The 17,492-nt window shown below is 39.3% G+C and overlaps 8 protein-coding genes and 1 long non-coding RNA gene across 11 annotated transcripts in view; 1 reads left to right on the top strand and 8 right to left on the bottom strand.

Moving 5' to 3' along the window:
* Positions 1 to 17,492, bottom strand: part of LOC124337404 — a 62,457-nt gene that overhangs the window by 23,897 nt on the left and 21,068 nt on the right. The window lies entirely within an intron of this gene.
* Positions 1 to 17,492, top strand: part of LOC124337283 (histone H4-like) — a 64,022-nt gene that overhangs the window by 34,527 nt on the left and 12,003 nt on the right. The window lies entirely within an intron of this gene.
* LOC124336927 (LARGE xylosyl- and glucuronyltransferase 1-like) lies at positions 1,878 to 5,217 on the bottom strand. The gene is given in 12 exon segments (XM_046790859.1): positions 1,878 to 2,038; positions 2,118 to 2,341; positions 2,566 to 2,745; positions 2,894 to 3,049; positions 3,112 to 3,236; positions 3,301 to 3,700; positions 3,764 to 4,013; positions 4,076 to 4,161; positions 4,222 to 4,436; positions 4,496 to 4,697; positions 4,755 to 4,930; positions 4,999 to 5,217. Coding segments are annotated over 12 exon segments (2,178 nt in total). The 5' UTR covers positions 5,090 to 5,217; the 3' UTR covers positions 1,878 to 1,965.
* Positions 5,274 to 7,858, bottom strand: LOC124336965 (F-box only protein 21-like). Its single transcript, XM_046790938.1, has 8 exons — positions 7,592 to 7,858; positions 7,262 to 7,513; positions 6,765 to 7,197; positions 6,539 to 6,696; positions 6,103 to 6,472; positions 5,974 to 6,039; positions 5,660 to 5,888; positions 5,274 to 5,595 (listed from the first exon to the last, which is right to left on the bottom strand). The coding sequence occupies exons 1-8, from the start codon at positions 7,744 to 7,746 to the stop codon at positions 5,429 to 5,431; spliced, it is 1,830 nt and encodes a 609-aa protein (XP_046646894.1). The 5' UTR covers positions 7,747 to 7,858; the 3' UTR covers positions 5,274 to 5,428.
* On the bottom strand, positions 8,029 to 10,245 carry LOC124337036. Its single transcript, XM_046791048.1, has 11 exons — positions 10,130 to 10,245; positions 9,831 to 10,053; positions 9,689 to 9,754; positions 9,565 to 9,627; positions 9,416 to 9,499; positions 9,262 to 9,345; positions 9,137 to 9,199; positions 8,993 to 9,076; positions 8,881 to 8,931; positions 8,661 to 8,822; positions 8,029 to 8,599 (listed from the first exon to the last, which is right to left on the bottom strand). Exons 1-11 carry the CDS (start codon positions 10,139 to 10,141, stop codon positions 8,136 to 8,138), a joined length of 1,356 nt encoding a protein of 451 aa, XP_046647004.1. The 5' UTR covers positions 10,142 to 10,245; the 3' UTR covers positions 8,029 to 8,135.
* On the bottom strand, positions 11,415 to 12,167 carry LOC124337210 (larval cuticle protein 2-like). Its single transcript, XM_046791312.1, has 3 exons — positions 12,080 to 12,167; positions 11,824 to 11,972; positions 11,415 to 11,730 (listed from the first exon to the last, which is right to left on the bottom strand). The coding sequence occupies exons 1-3, from the start codon at positions 12,086 to 12,088 to the stop codon at positions 11,472 to 11,474; spliced, it is 417 nt and encodes a 138-aa protein (XP_046647268.1). The 5' UTR covers positions 12,089 to 12,167; the 3' UTR covers positions 11,415 to 11,471.
* On the bottom strand, positions 12,493 to 14,483 carry LOC124337040 (phosphatidylinositol 3-kinase regulatory subunit alpha-like). 3 transcript variants are annotated; one of them, XM_046791054.1, is made up of 3 exons: positions 14,149 to 14,483; positions 13,557 to 14,078; positions 12,493 to 13,496 (listed from the first exon to the last, which is right to left on the bottom strand). In XM_046791054.1, the coding sequence occupies exons 2-3, from the start codon at positions 13,995 to 13,997 to the stop codon at positions 12,606 to 12,608; spliced, it is 1,332 nt and encodes a 443-aa protein (XP_046647010.1). In that variant the 5' UTR covers positions 13,998 to 14,078; positions 14,149 to 14,483; the 3' UTR covers positions 12,493 to 12,605. The 3 variants fall into 3 exon arrangements, with proteins under 3 accessions (XP_046647010.1, XP_046647009.1, XP_046647008.1); XM_046791053.1 differs by having other exon boundaries at positions 12,493 to 13,499; positions 13,557 to 14,073; positions 14,149 to 14,481; XM_046791052.1 differs by having other exon boundaries at positions 12,493 to 13,499; positions 14,149 to 14,480.
* LOC124337205 (histone H2A-beta, sperm-like) lies at positions 15,106 to 15,902 on the bottom strand. Its single transcript, XM_046791307.1, has 3 exons — positions 15,739 to 15,902; positions 15,350 to 15,671; positions 15,106 to 15,290 (listed from the first exon to the last, which is right to left on the bottom strand). The coding sequence occupies exons 1-3, from the start codon at positions 15,808 to 15,810 to the stop codon at positions 15,256 to 15,258; spliced, it is 429 nt and encodes a 142-aa protein (XP_046647263.1). The 5' UTR covers positions 15,811 to 15,902; the 3' UTR covers positions 15,106 to 15,255.
* On the bottom strand, positions 16,122 to 17,477 carry LOC124337152 (V-type proton ATPase subunit E-like). The gene is made up of 5 exons (XM_046791233.1): positions 17,308 to 17,477; positions 17,060 to 17,235; positions 16,827 to 16,995; positions 16,612 to 16,763; positions 16,122 to 16,540 (listed from the first exon to the last, which is right to left on the bottom strand). The coding sequence occupies exons 1-5, from the start codon at positions 17,338 to 17,340 to the stop codon at positions 16,390 to 16,392; spliced, it is 681 nt and encodes a 226-aa protein (XP_046647189.1). The 5' UTR covers positions 17,341 to 17,477; the 3' UTR covers positions 16,122 to 16,389.

Here is a 17,492-nt window from a genome sequence, read left to right as displayed (position 1 = left end):
TCATCATATATATATATATAAGAAGGCCGGACAATGACTGCCAAATGATTGTTAGTGCTGCCTGTACATCCGCGACCTCTAGGCTTGACCCCCACCGCTCCAGGGCCTAAAGGAAACTGAAAAAAAAGTCACTTTTCTGTTCCTTTTTATGTAAATGACCCCCTTCGTGAATTACCTCCACTCTTGTGGCTTTACCGGATAGTTTTTTTTCTTCTTCTTTACGGTGCGGCACCTGCAGGCCAACGGACATGACCAACAACTCTCGAGGGGACCTTATATTCCGGAGCAATCATCATCTTTGTGACTCCGCCCACTTAATTACACACACGTTCAAAAAATAATACCAAGATTTTTCTTTCTTTCTTTTCTCTTTTTCTAGACAATAACTAAAATGGAGAAAAATATATTTTCTTGAGGCGATTTTAATTTTTTCAAACCCCCGAAAAATTGGCCCATTTCACGGATGAACATTTTTTGGTCATCCAAGTCAACACAGGTTTATTCTTTAAACAAGTGTCAACCACGAAAAAAGATAACTCTGTGCAAAATAGAAAATCGTGTGTGAGCGAAAAGAGTTGGCCAAGCAGAAGAAGAAGAAGAAAAAAGACACAAAGGAAATAGAAAACCAAATAAAATACGAAACTGGAAAAAAAGGTTCTTAAAGAGAGGGGGGGGAATGAAAGGAAGAAGAAGAAGAAGTGGTAGCCTGTGGAGAGTTAGACGAGATGGTATTTCCGGCCCCCAAGTAAAAAGAGGAGAGAGGGGATTTTTGTTTGTCAGTAATAAGACAAGAAGAAGAGGGGAGTTGTTGGCTCGCCCATTTTTTCCCCCCTTTTGTGTTGTTCAACCCTCCTCCTCAACAGGTCGTTTCGCCTTTAGGGGGGGGGGGAATAAGAAGCGGAGGAAGTTGGCAACCATCTTCCCAAAACCCCCAAAAATTGGGAATCAAATTGTAACCACGAATATGTTTATATTCGAAAGATATATACTATATATAAAAAGAGAGGGGGGGTATATATATAATTGAATTATAGAGGAGTAGTAAATGTAGTGGATAAGAAGAAGAAAAAGTTAAAGCAAAAGGGGCCGGAAGGGAATGATTACACTTTTCCGTCCTGTTTCGACTCTCGAGAGAGTTCTTTGTGTTGTTTTGGAGGGACAATTTAAACCAAATAAAAAAAAAGATGATGAAATTAATTACTTTTTTTATTTAAAAAATGACCAGAATAAAAGATATTGCAATTTAATTCGAGATCGTCTAGCAACAGCCAACCGAAAACTCTTGTTGCAATGATGAGAAGCGGATACAATGGATTCGATAACTGTTGGGGTGTTTGTGTGTGTTGTTTTCCTTTTAACTAACGCATCCTTATCCGTCCTGGACAAAATCTGAAGCCGGAGGGGGGGGGGGGGGCACACAATAGAGATGAAAGCGGATGCCGGATATTGATAACACACTCAACCGCCATCCTACGACGACGATATATATAACGGGCAGCAGCAACGCAGTCTAGTAGTTGGTTGAGTTCTTAATATTTTCTTTTTCTTTTCTACAAAATCTGAAAAGGAAGAAGGAAGGACTCCCCCCCCCCATGTATAAAAACTAGTCAACGCCCCTTTTCCGTTTCCTATTCGGTTATAAGATATCGACTTCCTCAGCCTTTTTTTTTTCCTCCCGACAGTTAATTTTTACAAGAAAAATATAAAAAAAAAAAAAGAGAATAAACCAACGACTCTGGTGGTGGTTTGAGATCGAAATACGCCCATTCATCATCCCGTCTCATCGGCGAATCGTAGCCTCCTCTTCCTCTGCGACCCCCCAACTCCGGGGCCATCAGTCCAAGGGACTTTTGAACCTCAACTGGAAAACGAACTTGTAGAAAACGGAGATTTGTATATTTCTTTGGGGGGTAATAATCAAGAAGAAGGATCCCGATTACACAAACAACATAAGTCTTGAAAAAGCTATTTGAAACTAAAATCGGAGTAGCGCTTCTTCAAATCGACGATGAATTCCGATTTCAGAGATTCGGAGCACCTGCGTGTCGTGAATTCATTCCAAATTTAAAATTCATACCAACACCCCGAGGAAAGTTGAACTGAATGTGCGGACTTACTTTCGATACTGGGAGGAGCCTCGATATTTGGAAATGTCGACGCTGGGCGAATGAGGTAAGTGGACGATAAACGCGTTGGGCAAGACTTGGAACTCGTAGTGCTGGGCGTGTAATTCCATCGAATGCGAGACCTTGTTCCAGCCGAAACCCAGGAATCGGGGATCGTAGCGTGTCACGTCCCGACGCACCACAACGTAAGGCTCGAAATTTGGTTCCCATTTAATCTGAAATAAATTTATCAATTCCATTGAAATAGTTTATACTGATTAGTATACATGGGTTTACCCCACCCGCTATTTCTTTAATGATAACCACACGTCAAATCTTATCAAGATAAAAATACAAAGAGATATTTCCTAGTCCTTTTAAACTAATTCTGTACGTAAACTATAAATTAAAGCAAATAAAAAAAGGGAAAAAGAAAACAAAAAGATTTAATTTATTTTACTTTGTAAGGAATAGTGGCCGTCCTCCACATGGGAAAGTTGGTGGCTGCGTGTCCTAGGGCCCAGTCGTGGTAACGAAAGGTCAACAGGTCGCCCATGTCCAGAGCGGCAATTACCTCAGCTTTGGTACGGGGCACTTTGGTCTGATACCGTTGACTTTCAAAAGCTGGAACCACCAAAGCCTTGTTGGAAACATCATTAAACAACATCTTTTTTCTTTTTAAGTTTTTTTCATTTTTTTAGTAGTTGTTATTTTTATCGTCTTCCAAGACACACCAAGTTTTTATAGCATTGCAGGTGGTCACCACTCACGCCATCTATGTATAGTACCTTATTTTCGGTGGCCACTTTGAGCGACTGGACAGCTTTTTTCAATGTAGTGTAGAGATTCGGCATGGGCAAGAAATCTATATCACAGAGGAAGACGAATGGCGTGCTGGCCTGTTCCAGAGCCACGTTCCTCAATAAATTGACTGGATACAAACTCTGTTGAATAAATTGTTTAAAAGTTAACAATATTTCAGATAATTCAACACAAGTTCACTTACTCCTTGTTTGTAAACGACGTGGTAACCGATGTTGGTCCTGGAATTCAGGTAGTGCGATTCCGTGACAAACGAATGGAATTGATCGGCTTCCGTGTCAGACAAGTAAAGAGCGAGACTTATTGGTCCTAATTTTTAATGAATTGTAATTAGAAGCGATCAATTTGAATCAAATTTTATTATAGAGTTTACCTTCCCATAATCGACAAAGGGGTTCAATCATTTGCAGCCTGTCGAGTGACAACTGGGCTACCCAGGTGATGTCGTTGTCGTCTATTTTACCAGCATCATAAGACAAATAAAAAAGATGCGTTCGGTATTTGGCATCACGAGCTTTACGGATCTCGTAGCAAGCATCATCTTCCACCTATTGATTTAATTCTTTACATTGAAACGTTGGAAAATAAATGTAACGATGACATACCGGAAGATCATCGACGGATGATTGGTTAAATACGGAATCGTTACAATGAAAAAGCTGTCGTCGGAGAAAGTTTCCATCAAAACCAACAAAAGTGTAGTACAAATTACGGAAAAAGTCGCTGTGTTTGTTCTTGACTTTTAATTTCTTCGGAGAGTTCCAGTGAATAATCTGAAAGTGAAAAAAAAAATTTGTTAATGGAATTTTTTACTAAGTAGAATTGAAAAATGTTACCTTCAAATCGGCGACTTCACTGTAACATGATTCAGATCGCGTATTATCAGATAACTGGACATTGTACTGGCAAGGCAGACGATATACGAGATGAGGCTCTTGGAAAAGTACAGCATTAAAAATATCCTGATCAGCAAGTGATGTGAAATAGTGACTGACTAGATCCTTTTCAGCCGTCAGCAACCATAGCTGATTCCAATTTAACGAACGTAATTTTTTCAAGTCCATCGCAATCACTCCAGTATTGAATCTGTCTCAAAATTTTAAACATTAAATAAAATTTAATTTAATTTCTTGGTAAAATGTTATTACCCTCTGCCTAGGGCTGGCCATGGCTCATAATTTTTCCACAATTTCCCCAAGTACCAGTCACTTTGATTCTCGACAAGTCCAATTGCCTGATATCACAAGAAAATGGTTGTCATTTCATTAGTACTAAGTTAGGCAGTTGTTTTTACCTGACTGGACGAGAAGGATGAGATAACTGCCCAGAGATCTGCAATGTCAGCTGAAAAGGTGACATCACAGTCAAAGACTATGACTTTGTCCACAGATTGAGGCAGAACTTTGGGCAGCGTAAGTTTCAGGAGCCCATAAACACCAGAATAGTGTTTGTTTGGAATCCAAGCTACATCGGAAGTTAGTTCATCAGCTGAGTAAAAACTGTAATTCACTAAAATATGGAAAAGTTAAGAATACACTTTAAATCATCATTTGAAATTTTGTACATACTGTGGGGAATATCCCATGTTTGAAATAGTGTTTTCAAAATGTTTTCAGCAATGGCATCAGCTATAAAATGAAGGTGAATGGGATTCTTGCGGTAAAAAAGCAAGGATTTGATTAGGGTAGAGACTGCTCTTGAAGCATCATAACCAGCACATACAATAGCAACATGAATGATTTCACAGCGTTTCACAAGAATACTAGCATCCTGAAACAATAGAGCAAATTTAGCAAGAAAAAGATTTTGTGTTGATATAATATTTACTTTGGCACAGGGTTTAAGCTGATCACTGGGTACAATGGCAGCATCTAAGTTGATCTCTGGCTGCTCATATTGTTGGTTGACTTGAACTTTAAGCTTGAGATTCTCATTTTTCATTTTAATCAATTCATTCTTCATCTCTAGGTAGGACTCTTTGGTAAAATCTTGACTTTGGGCATCTAAAAGAATGGATTTTGAAATAATAAAAGACTTGCCAGGAATTTAGTGCCAGGAATCTGTTACTTACTTTTGTTTGAAGCAAAAGAAAAAATGCCAAAAAGGATTGCTGTGCCGAATATTAACGTCGCAACCAAAAGTCTAATCGACCTCCTTGTCATTTTTACTAAAATTACAATATTTGGACATCGTTGGTATCCATGCAAAAATAGATTAAAATAACCAACACCAGAAATGTCTACACCCCATGGCACCTAACAGACAGACATTAAGCAGACCACGCAGTCGAGAAAAATATGTAAATAAGCAAACCTAATGGTTTGAATTTTCGAATCATAGATGGGGTAATCATTTAAATCGTTTATCTTATTTATCCGTATTACAAAACTATCCGTGTTTTCTTACAAAAACTCGAGCAAAAACTCCAAATTAACACAAACAATTTAAACCAAGGAGAGTACGAATGAGTTAATACGAAACCATAAATAGAGAAAAAAAAATCACATTGTTCCAACCAGAGATCGTGCAAAGGCCTCATCGTCGGGAAAACGAGATTGAGACATAGGGTTTGGTACGTAAATGCGACCATCAAATTTGGAGAAATGCATTCCAAGGTTCCCATTATTTACACTAGCGGAGTTGGGATTGCGATGAAGCTCCAGTTTCTCTATTACCAATAAGAAATAACAGAATAAGTAAGATTAAAGAAAAAATTAATTGCAGGAATGTACCTTCAGGGACATATTCGGGGAACCTATCATCCAACAGGATATTGTAAAAAGGCTGATCCAAATTGGCAACTGGTTTTCCGTACATACCGGAATAATATCCTTTGCATTTAATATCCCATGAAATAATAACACAAGCTCTTTTATGCAAATAGCTTTTTGCATCATCGTTGTAGATCATGACAAGGCCAATCGCGTATTTGATGGACGGAGAACGATTGCACACAACCTTCTACAACAACAAATATCAATAAATTAAACACAAAATAAAACAAAAATAAATAAAACAGCGATATGTTTAGAGGAATTCAGGTTACCTCCGCTAGTTTGTTTCTGTGTTCATTTAAGAGTTTGTGTAATTTACTGCAGGAAATTCTTCGCTCCTGAGAAATTAAAAAAAGAAAATTATTAACTGTTCGACATTTTCTCTCATTCTAACATGATACCTGGCACAGTCGAATGGCATCACCAAATTGGATGTGTTTCTTTTCGCAAAAAGTTGCATATGTTTTAACCAACTTAGTTGACGAGGGGGAAATTGCACACGCAAGTCGACATAGACTTGATGTCGGGTACACTACGTACGGCTTAGTGTACCCGTGATTTATATTACAAAACCTACTGTCCTCTTCAAGCAAAAGACGCAGCATTTCCTGGAAAACCTCTTCCGCCGGGACAACAGGTGGATTAACATCAACATCATAATACTCTTCATCGTCAAAGTAACCGTAAACAGGGCCGAGGCGACGACTGGCATCGAGACGTTGCAAGACGCCTTTCCTATACATGTCAATGTAAGTGTAACCTTCTGCTTGCCTGTACAAGCAATGAGATACATGAAAATCACAATTTAAAGGGGTAAATTTCTAAAAAGCGTATTACTCTGGATATTCCTTCCACCGAAGTACCACTCTTTTGTAGAATCTATGGTCCTTGTAGCAGAATACCGGTTCACACAAAATACCCATCCTCTTGGCCACTTCTTGATAGATGACGCAAAAAATGTTGTTATGGCCTATTCTCGCATCGGATACAAGAACCTATGAAATGTCGAGAACAAGCAATTAGTAAGAAGTGTTTGTCTCAAGAAAAAAATACTACTACGTACCAGGTCAACAGAATAAGTTCCGGGGGTAAAACAACCACAGGCAACAGAATGATCGCGATCGTTAACTTCGTCGTCTACATATATAAGAAGCATTTTCATTTCCTCATCATGAAATAACACTCGGCTGATGGTGGTCAAAATCTCTCTTTCAGTGGGTTGTACGTCTGCATCTTGAAATGAATAGTTTCTCGTTTCGCCAAGGAGAAATTTCACCCTGTCAACAATCCAGTCAATCATCAATTCACTGTCACTTGAACTGTGAATCTCCCGGAAGTCCATGTTGATCCATTCAGAGACAAGCAGGGCACCCTCAAGTAAAGATTTCTTTGATTCTGGTTGGCGCATAAAGTTCAACCACTTCTTCTCTAGTAGACACATCCTGACTTTTGTGTACAAGTGTCTGGCGTAATGGGTGAAAGTCAAATCATCTGCCCTGAAATAGAAAACCACATGTTTGTTAGAATTTACATGTGAAGGAAGAAACTATTTAGACTCACAATTCCTCTGGTGGGTTAAACTTCAGTCGTGTAAGTTCATCGTCAATGAATACAAGATAAGGGTAGTCACCAGTTGTTAATGTTTTAATGACATTTTCAGGCGTATATATTTCAGCACTTTCAGGATAACAAAGAGCAGACATGCTCCCAACTTCTTCTTTGACTATTCTTATGATCCTTAGTCGTAGATTCATCCTGTCCAGCCAGTTAACTACACGTCCTCGTTGTTCACGTAAACAAATTTTGGGCCATCTATGGGAGTGGGCAACACACATTTTGTAGAAACAAATCAGACACAAAATATTACCAACATCACACACAATCACTCACCTTTCTTGAAACTTTTTCTTCCAAAGCTGGTTTGCATCACGCAAAACAGTACTGAGTCGACTGCAAGAATGCATCAGTTTATACAAGTCTGATATCTCCAGAAACGCGAAAATGTGTTTAAGGAGAACCTCGTTAGATAGAATAAGCAGTGACATGACTGTAATCAAATTAAATAGTTGTGCTTAAAACAAGCTAATGAGCTCTACGACCGTTTCTAGCCAACCCATCCAAGAAGTTCGCGCGGAATGGAACTTTTTCGTCTGCATTGGACATTGGTCGTCTGCAGTTGCGCGTCTCTGCCGCTAGGTGTTTTATGTTCTTAATTCTTTTTATCAAATCTGCTTTTTTAGATCCGCTTAGATCTTCGATTACAAAAATATAATAATTAGAAACTTTTCCTTTTTCATATCACAAGCTGAGATAACTGATGTTACTCATCAATGTCAGAAAGTTTAATTTAATTCAATTTAGAGTCACATTTTGTATTCCAAATACACCCAGTTTGTAATGCCCCGCCCAATCCAAAACCTTATTTTAAAGACTATCACATAATATCCTCGTCGAGCAAGAAACCAGAATAATGAGTATAGCCATGGCCAACCAAATAAACGCTCGGTGCGATAAAGGAAATCATTGGCCATATTTGATCACCTTTGGTCAAATCGAGTGTTGACTGCAAAGAAATGGTGCCGTGTTTGCGAATGTCACTCATCTCGTCAGAAAAAGCCCGCCCAATTTCGCCACCGTTCTTGTACAGAGCCAATTGCAAATAAGAATTATCAGACACGGTTGCCGGGAAAGCCACTACTCCAGTAAAGGTGAAAAAATATTTTCCCGTGACGGGTGCCGTGAATTTTCGACTCGTTCCATTGTAGGCTCCTCCCACGTTTAGTAACTCCTTGACGAATGGAATCGGAGATCTGGATTCGCTAAAATCCTTGCCCAATTGAACGTAAAAGGAAGTAGTCAAGGATTTCACGTCTAAGGATCCAATTGAATTTTGGAAACCTGCGATTGATAATTTTAGAATATTATTATGTTGGTGATAATTAATGGGAATCGAATTTACCTGAGTCGGTAGACGGCTTGGTAAAATCGCAATACGCAATCTTGACCTTTTTGTCTGATTTTATATTATACAATCCACTTTTTCCGTTTCCTAACTGTCGTAAGTCGGCACAGGAAGCCGGAATTTTTCCGATGGATGAGGGTTTGTCACTCGAACTTGTTGCTAAACAAAATGCAATTCAAAATATTGTTTTTGTTTTAATTAGAAATAAATAAATTACCTTTTAAAGCAATAACATCAGCCTTGATGACATTCAAATCTTGTCGAATCGCTGTGAATTAAAAGACATAATTAAATTTTTACAAATGGAATGTTTGATTAAGACAACGCACCAATAAAATTCGCATCAACACTTGCAAGAGATGTCGTTGCATTAGCTGAATGTAATTTTAAGGCCGCCAGATCCGTCGTAGTCTCTGCAAAAAAGGAATAAATTGATATGTTGTTAACTAATTGTCTAAAAGAAAATATTATACTTTTCAATTCAGTTTTTAAGACCTCCATTTTCGCATTTGCTTGTTCTAAACCGTCCGAATTTCCTAGACACCACACAAAAGTTATTTTCTCAAAATGTTTAAACAATCTCATATTAAAATTCTACTTTCTGACTCCTTTTCAAGGTCGGCAAAAGCTGCTGTCATATCCATCAAGTTATTCTTAGTCGCCGTTAGCTCAAGCACAGATGCTATGCAAAAAAGATACAAAGAATGTTGCTATCTTTCAGATTCTCAAAATATCTTTGCGTGTAAAATTACCATTTAACGTCTTTTTCAAATTCAAAACATCGGCATTCGTTTCAGCTAACCGTTGCGCAGTTTCCGTCGAATGGCGTGACATTTCTGCAAATGAATAAAATGCAATTATTTTTAAAGCAACATTTTCTTTTCCAAATTTCAAATGTTACCTGTCATTTCCTTCTTCAAATTCAGCACAATTGTATTTGTTTCCGCTAGACGCTTTGAAATTTCTATTTAAAAAATATTTACGCTTTATTACCGCTTAGAGGAATAGTTGACTGATTATTTTACCTAAGAATTCTTTCTTTAAATCAGAAGCGGTACAATCCGTAGTTCCATCCAATCGCTCCTTCAGTGCTGTAGAGACCAATTCGACAATTTTCATCACTTGCTCATTCTTTTACCAATTATATTAAATGTTATTGTTTAATACCTTGCAATTCCTTTAGACATCTCACATGAGACCCTAGAACCAACATGGTGTCTTGGTCGGCCTTCTGGGGTACGCGACTTTCCGGATGAAATGCCACATCCTGCACGGGTTCCAGTGATGTCGGTGCATTAAAATAAGGAAGTTGATGTACGGAGGCGTAACTCCATCCGGTCGGTTCAATGGAGGAAACGATACAGATCACCGAGGCGAACACAACTGTACACTGATAATAAGTATAGCAGAGAAAAATGTATGCATTTAAAATAATGTAATAAAAAAACAATTTAAATGAAACTTACGAATTGCTTCATTTTGATTCAGCAACGGCTGCCGACGACTGAACTTTTGAGCGGTGGGTTGAACTTCTGAAGAAGAGGAATGAAAATCCACAGACACAGAAGACCACCTTTTATATATGCCGAACTTATATTTGCATTTCCTTGTTGTGACAGCAAGAACAGGTTATCTAGGAAAAAAAGCGGCAGTAAAATACACGAGTCTATTTCATGTAGTCTGCGTCGCGATTTCTTTTTATGGCATGGAAACCTGATCTTTTCAAACATCCAACCATAATACGTATATATATCGTTTAATTAAATTTCCTCTGGTGGTCTAGCTGAGAATAAAAATCTAACATAGTTACCTACTCGACATCAATCAAGAACGACACAACAACAGCAGGGAGGGGGGCCTGTCATGTTACTGGATCGAGTATATTTCTTTAAAAAAAATATTCTTAACAACATTTTCAAATCGCATGTGGTTTGAATATGTCAGTGACTCTTTAAGGGTGGCAAGTGATTTATTGACATATGGATGGGATAGATTCTACTATATAAAAACATTTGGGAAAAATCGCGTCAGGTATAATTTCCAACTCGACTATACATGCACCACAATTGAGCAGAATTTGAATGACATGGTGTTTGACAGAGGTCATTTATATTCTTCGATAAGATAACAAGGTGTGGCGATAATAACGAATTTGCGTGCGCAGTGTACATACGCTTCTTCTTGCCAATCTTACGTGATATTCCTTTGCTGAGAAACGTCAACGACGTTTGATATCTTATCAGACGATATAAATTGTTTCGCGCCAAAAAGGAGAGACAGAGAGATAATTAGATTATGACGAGATTGATGCAATGTGGTAAAAAATAAAAGTGGCAGCTCTTTTTCGTCTCAATATCACAGCGCCAGAATAGAATGTCTCACTTTCACTGATCAAGTGGCACATCCTTACATGGGGATCTAAAGTTTCATCAGCAGCAGCAACATTTATGGTGGAAAACAGGAAACTGTTTGGGATGGAAAGTTATTCTCGCCTCTTCATTTATATGATGAAGAAATCTATATAGCTAGTGGGGTTCAAAGTATATTGGCCAACGTATAAAGGAAATGACGGAAACATTTCAAAATCGAGTCAAAATAGCAAGGGCTCGCGAATCGATCCGAAATAAGCGCACCGAATGTCGGCGCCGATCTGGTGCTATGTATAATGATCTGGCCGATATGATGACTAATTGCTAATTATAACCAGAAATCGACCCACCAGAAATTTCAAACAAAATTCTACAGCTATGATCAGTTAGCAAAATAAATTGTATTTTTTTTTTCTTTTTTAAATAAACCGCCAATAATTTAGTAAATCTTGTAACCCTTGCCGTTGAATGGGACATGAACTGGCAAGTGGTCGCCCTTTGGCTGGAAACCGGCCTCATCGGCGGACCAGGTCAAAGTAACTTTCTCGCCTTCGGGGGAGACCCAGTAGGAAGATCCCTTGTTGGTGTTGCCCATAACATCCTCGTAGGTGGCCTTTCCGTAAGAATCGTAAGAGGCTCCTTGCATCTTCTTCTGGACCTGGGACTCTTCACGGGTGGTGTAGTCGGATCCGGCGTAGCTGTAACATGCCCAAGTTAAGATTTGATTAGAATTTGAACGTCTATACTCTATCAATCAACTGATCGTGGGAAATTGAAAGTGAAGAGTTTACCTCCACTTGCTGCTGGCGTCAAGGTTGCGCTCATCGGATTGGCTGACGATGGTGATTCCGGCGTACTTGTTATCCTTGTAGCTGGAAGGAGCATAGTTGGAAGGGTAGCTGGTGGCAGCAGCGACGGCCAAGACAGCGGCGATAACGAACTACGTCGATAAAATCTCATTCTTATTAGTTAATCCTTATTCGGTATTGCTTAATAAGGGAAGATTCACTTTAAAAAGTTAGGATTTTATTAGTTATTTTTTCTCACCAGTTTCATGTTGAGATTTGGTTGATGAGTTGGGCAACTGATACTTTTGACTCAGTACGAGTCAGGCTTTTATACATCCGTGGAATAAGTGAAAGGATCAGAAATGTTTCCATGTTGTTTGATTGCACTCGAATGCGGTAATTTGTGTTGCCAAAGATATAGGTCATTCGGTGGTTTTTGAAGAATTGAAAGGAAAGGGAATTCTTCTTTTTCGTCGTGAGGTAAAAGTAAACACGCCCTATTTCCCCAATTTTGCTTGATGTATCACATCAATTGCCTCGCAAAGATCATCCAACCTTATTCAGGCCAATGACAGAGAGCTTGGATGCCGGCAACAATTTAAAGAAAACATCAGTTATATAATATTTCTTCTCCATAAGAATAAATAATCAACTTTGCATTTAACATTTGCAATAATTTATTGAATAACGAGAGCATTACAATGAGTGATGATTGAGGACAGATAAAAAAGGATAAGAATTTTGAAACAAGAAATACAGTTCAATTTGACCATTATTATTTCCATTTAAAAAGATAAATAACCTTCGGCAGTGGTGGCAACCACCGCATCAGCAGCTGGACTGACAGGGGTTGAATGATTGCCTTCAGGAGGTTGAGGCCCGTGCAACGGGTGGGCCAAGGTGGTAGTTATGAGTGGATTCAGTTCTTCCAGCGAGTGGCCGGCGTAGTAGACGACCAAATCATTCAGAGTCGGGAATAGAAGGTACGGCTCGGTGAAACCGAATCCTCGCTCCGATCGATGAATCAGAATGTGTCCGACGGGTGTTTTCTTAATATTAGAACAAGCGATCGAGAGAGCAAAAGGAGCGCTTCCGGCGCTGCGGCGGATCAGGAACGTCCCGTCGGCTTTGCCGGTGAGAAATCGCTCGGCATCCGGTCGGGTGTAATCAGGTAGGAGCCAATATTGGCTGTCGGCGTGAACGCTGGATGGATGCTGCTGCAAATAAACCTGTATCATCGCCAAGAATTTCATCTGGAGAAGATCTCTGGTTTTGCAGAGCTGATGCAATTCGGGTTTCAGGGCGTTCATCTCCCGATCTAAATTGCGGCTGAGGACCGTTTGGACCCGCAATTGATTCTGCAACTCTTGGCTGGTCTGTTTCAAATTGACCATCTGGAACTTGAGCAGCTGGTAGTTCTCCTTGAGACTGTGGACTTCGTGGCGGTGAGCCTCGCGCTCGAACTTTTCGTGCAATCGCAGTTGCTCCTCGAACATGACGACAACTTCATTGAAGGCGTCTGAAGCTTGTTTCTTGAACTGGATTTCTTGCGAGCACTGCGAGTAATCATTGTGGTATTGGTCGTACTGTTGGGAGCGTTTTAAATACTCGTTATGGGCATCTTCCAGTCGCTTCCGCATTTTCTCCACGTCGTTGCCCGATTCCGGTTCTTCCGCCTGCTATATAAGGAAACAGATTAGATGACGTAATCGACTTAAATGAAAGTATCTACTTACATTCTGGAAGCTTGAAACTGGATAAAGTAATTTGACATTTAATGTCGGATTGTACTGGGCCAAGGAGACGGATCGATAAAAATTGATGAGTTCCGGCACGGAATGGAAATTGTAGGGCTCTGAAAATCCGTAACGACCGTGTCGATTGCAGCAGATCTTGACCAATTTGTTGCATCCGCCTTTGCGGAGTGTCAGGGTGTACTCGCCGGCTTTGGAGGAGGAATCGCGGACCAGAAACGTTCCATCGGGCGTGTCCTTCATCAGATCGTCGATTTCTTCGCGGCTGATATTCTTCCAGTACCACTCGGCATCGCTGATGAGACGCAAGCACGTCTCGCCAGCGGCTGCTGCTGCAACAGGTGCACTACTACTAAAGTCCGTCTGAGATAACCGCCGATTAAGTCGAGGTGGTAAAGTGGGCGCTCGTTGTAATTCCGACATTTTCTTTTATATTCACTTGGCGATCAAATCAGTTTCGATAATTTCAGTCACTGTAAGTTTTCAGTGTTGTCGACATCTTTTCTAAAAAATTCAATTTAAAAAACAGATTAGAATTGGGTGAAGCTTGGTGTGAAAATTAATTTGTTTTTACCTATCCGCTTAGTCTTGATTGGAAAGAAACAAATTGATCTGTTCACTGTCTGTGAGATGAATGCATAAATCTCGGCTAAACAGTCTTCTAGCGTACTGACGAGAATGCTGGTCGCCCGTTAGAGCGAGAAAGGGCGTGGTAGCTGCACGCCAGTTGGATTTCCTGCTTGTGGCCACAGCTACAACAACCGCAGACGCTTAAATAAGAGCAGATCGCCGCCCCGTCCACAAAGCCCCGCACTACTAAAAACGATTGAAAAAATTCGATAAGAAAATGAAAGAAAGTTCAACATTTTTAGCAAACAAGTTCCATTACGGGAATTCTCATAGGAACATTAGTACAATTATGCAACCCTATAAGCCAGCAGCGTTTGATCACGTGGCCTCTGCATTAGCTTTTATTGCAATCAATCCTCAGGTTGTTAATATTCAAAAGCGGTCATTTTTTGGCATTCAAATAGAAACAAGAACTGGCACACGAGAACATTAGACTATGTAGAAATTCGAGAAAAATTTGTCCCATTAAATGCTCCATTTCATGTTCTGTGAAGAAGAAAAAACAGAAAATTAATCAAACAGACAAAAAAGATCATTAGAACGACAAATAAAGTAACCAAAGAGTAGGGATCGAATTGGTATAGATGAGACTATTTCCGGAGCGGTGGAAATGAAAGCAAATATGCTTTTCGTGTGGAAAAAAACCACGTTGACAGACCAATCATCTTTCGGTTGCTACTCTCTAATGGAACCAATCAGATTTTTTGTGTCGGGTTGATAAGATAAAAACCAGTTGGCTTTTGATATCGTGTCATTCGATCCGACGACATCTAAGAAATAGAAACCCGACACACAAAATTTGCTCGTCGGTACTTATATCAAATTCTACGCTTAATCAACTTAATTTTTTCGTAAAAATAAAATAATACTGGAAAATGCCTCGTTGCATATTGAGCAACAATTCGTTTGAAACCGATACAGCTTCTATTTTTAAATAATACAAATAAAATGTATGCCAACGAATAGAATAGCTGTTTGCAGTATTATAAAATTTAATAAAATCTTTGCATGTTGCTTTCATCTCGTGGCCTTGCTGTAAAACGTTTTCCAGCTAATCACTGCTGCTCGGTTCATCAAGCATGGATGCTGTAGATCAAATATAATTTTAGATTTTTACAGCAGTCACTTTTTAGATATATGTTTACCTATTGATCTGTCCTCGCCAGTCATAAGTTCGCGTAATTCTTCGTTGTTTTGAAAAACAATCTGCAAGTGACGTGGTTTGATTTTAGACATTCGGGCATTGGCAGCTTCCCCAGCAAATGAAATAACTTCGGTTACTAAATATTCGAGAACAGCTGCCATATAAACCGGCGCAAATTTGCAAATGTCGATCGAGTAATCAGAAAGCATTCTGAATTTCAATTTTTTAACAGGAAATCGGATTCTGGTTCTCTTTGGTGACGATTTCTTCAAGATCCCACGACCAGTAGATGGTACCCTGTGGACTTCATCATCCTCAGATTCCTGTTAATTTTGGATGAACATATTTTTAAATTTCAAAATGGTGTGATAATTAATTATCTTTACTCACTTGTGACATGTCAGCAAATGAAACCGATTTACCACTGACAGAGGAACGTAATGAAACTAAACCCATTTCCATTTTGATTGACTAAAATAGCAGCTAAATAATAGCCTTTAAACAAAATTCAACACGGAACACACAGCACGTGTCTGGATGATGACTGAGTGTGACCAAAAATGTTAACATTTCAGCAATCTTTTTGCGGACGTTTCAGTCTGCATTTGAATTTTGAGGATGGGAACAAGAGGCCCACCAATAGAAAAACAGCAGTGCACGTGCCTGAGGTCTGCCCAGACTTGATTTCTCGTCGGCTGCTCCCTGGGGGCCTTGAAAAAAATGGATTAACTCCGGATACGATTTTTGTTTCCCCAAAATTATGTAGTAGAAGATGTCGCTAATATACAATGTATTAACCAAAACAACCACGATAAACATCTAGACAAACAGGAGGAATGTTGTTAGTTTTTCCGGTATAATAATTTTTTTTTTGTCTCCCCTATTTCAAATGGATGAATGGTGCATGCACAGATAGAAAGACAAGACAAATTTACTACTGATTCGACGGCACGGATATAGAGCATCATGTTCTACCGTCCGCACGAAGGAAAAAATTGTGAAAGAGAAAAATGGAAAAAAACAACTTCCTATTGGGGTAAATTAATCGAAGAATTTGCGGTTGGGATTTGCATTGAACAGCTTAGTACGCATCTCGGGCAACATCTGACCGGCAATCATCTCCAAGCGATTTTCGAGAGTGTTGTTGACTCGAATACGTCCGTGGAATGCACACAGCTCAACTCCACCGCATCTGAATATTTGATTAGAACATACAATGAAGTTTCCTTTCCTTTTTAAAATGAACAAGAGTTAAAATCTTACGTGTCAGCTGGAAGACAGTTCTCTTTAGCGATGGTGATGTGGCATGGTTTGTGCATAGCCTCAGTGTATTTTGCAATGGCCTCGGGCAGTACGCTTTCTACTAGTTCCAAGTCAATTTCACGGCAGCGGATAGTCACGTTAGGCTCCATAATCTAGACAAAATTGATGATATATTGACAACAGATTTTCTCAACAATTGAATAGAATAATAATACCTGGAACAAAGCTTGAATAATCAAATCACAAACAACCCGGGTGTAGTTTGCACGATCAGAACTAGATTTTCCCAGCCTTGTTCGAGCCTCAGCCAAAAGATTTTGAATGTGCTGCTGTTGAGCTTGCAGAACCTTCAATCGTGCCTGATTCAGCAAGTTGGATGATTGACTGGAGAAAAACAAGAACATTTATAGAAACAATATTCCAATTTAACTCTTTACAAGTCCCTTACATTTTCTTTTGTAGTTCAACCTGCTTCTCCTTCCTTTCATAGAATTCCATAATCTTAAGACGCTGCTGCTGGACCAAACGACCCTTTTCGATATTGAATTCTTCTTCAGCCTTGGCGTCGATTTCTTCGACTTTTTCATTAGCTTCTTGCTCAATGAAGCCCATCATTTGTTTGATCTGTTAAATTCATTTAGATTGTTAAAATTGGTGTTCCGAGATCGACAATTTATTTTATTTAAAAACTCTTACCTGTTTTTGAACATCGCTATCGGTGAGTGCCATTTTGCTGATTTGAAGGTAGTTTCAAACAAAAACCAGAAATATCGTTAAACTAGAAGTCAAGAATTTGAGAAGTGTTATAGCTGACAGAGTGACAGAGGTTTGTGAAGAGAAGACTTCCTTACTAGCGTCAGCTGATTTGGTTTGTCATGTGA

This window comes from Daphnia pulicaria, chromosome 4 (assembly GCF_021234035.1).
Source record: "Daphnia pulicaria isolate SC F1-1A chromosome 4, SC_F0-13Bv2, whole genome shotgun sequence".
NCBI classification, from domain to species: Eukaryota; Metazoa; Arthropoda; class Branchiopoda; order Diplostraca; family Daphniidae; genus Daphnia; species Daphnia pulicaria.
Note: the sequence above shows the minus strand (reverse complement) of the source record. Positions and strands in the feature narration are given on the sequence as shown.

Coding starts and splice junctions, on each gene's coding strand:
- LOC124337036 (XM_046791048.1), bottom strand. Junction 9,500..9,564: donor TTTGAAGAAGGAAATGACAG/GTAACATTTGAA, acceptor ATTCATTTGCAG/AAATGTCACGCCATTCGACG. Junction 9,200..9,261: donor CCTTGAAAAGGAGTCAGAAA/GTAGAATTTTAA, acceptor TGTGGTGTCTAG/GAAATTCGGACGGTTTAGAA.
- LOC124337152 (XM_046791233.1), bottom strand. CDS start 17,340: ATGGCACTCACCGATAGCGATGTTCAAAAACAG. Junction 17,236..17,307: donor ATAGCGATGTTCAAAAACAG/GTAAGAGTTTTT, acceptor TGAATTTAACAG/ATCAAACAAATGATGGGCTT. Junction 16,541..16,611: donor AACTGTCTTCCAGCTGACAC/GTAAGATTTTAA, acceptor TCAAATATTCAG/ATGCGGTGGAGTTGAGCTGT.
- LOC124337210 (XM_046791312.1), bottom strand. Junction 11,731..11,823: donor GACGCCAGCAGCAAGTGGAG/GTAAACTCTTCA, acceptor GGCATGTTACAG/CTACGCCGGATCCGACTACA.
- LOC124336965 (XM_046790938.1), bottom strand. CDS start 7,746: ATGTCACTGCTTATTCTATCTAACGAGGTTCTCCTTAAACACATTTTC. Junction 7,198..7,261: donor TTTAACCCACCAGAGGAATT/GTGAGTCTAAAT, acceptor TTTCTATTTCAG/GGCAGATGATTTGACTTTCA. Junction 5,889..5,973: donor ACAGAAACAAACTAGCGGAG/GTAACCTGAATT, acceptor TTGTTGTTGTAG/AAGGTTGTGTGCAATCGTTC.
- LOC124337040 (XM_046791053.1), bottom strand. CDS start 13,997: ATGTCGGAATTACAACGAGCGCCCACTTTACCACCTCGACTTAATCGG. Junction 13,500..13,556: donor CAGTTTCAAGCTTCCAGAAT/GTAAGTAGATAC, acceptor TTCCTTATATAG/CAGGCGGAAGAACCGGAATC.
- LOC124337205 (XM_046791307.1), bottom strand. CDS start 15,810: ATGGAAATGGGTTTAGTTTCATTACGTTCCTCTGTCAGTGGTAAATCG. Junction 15,672..15,738: donor CATTTGCTGACATGTCACAA/GTGAGTAAAGAT, acceptor CAAAATTAACAG/GAATCTGAGGATGATGAAGT. Junction 15,291..15,349: donor TGGCGAGGACAGATCAATAG/GTAAACATATAT, acceptor TTTGATCTACAG/CATCCATGCTTGATGAACCG.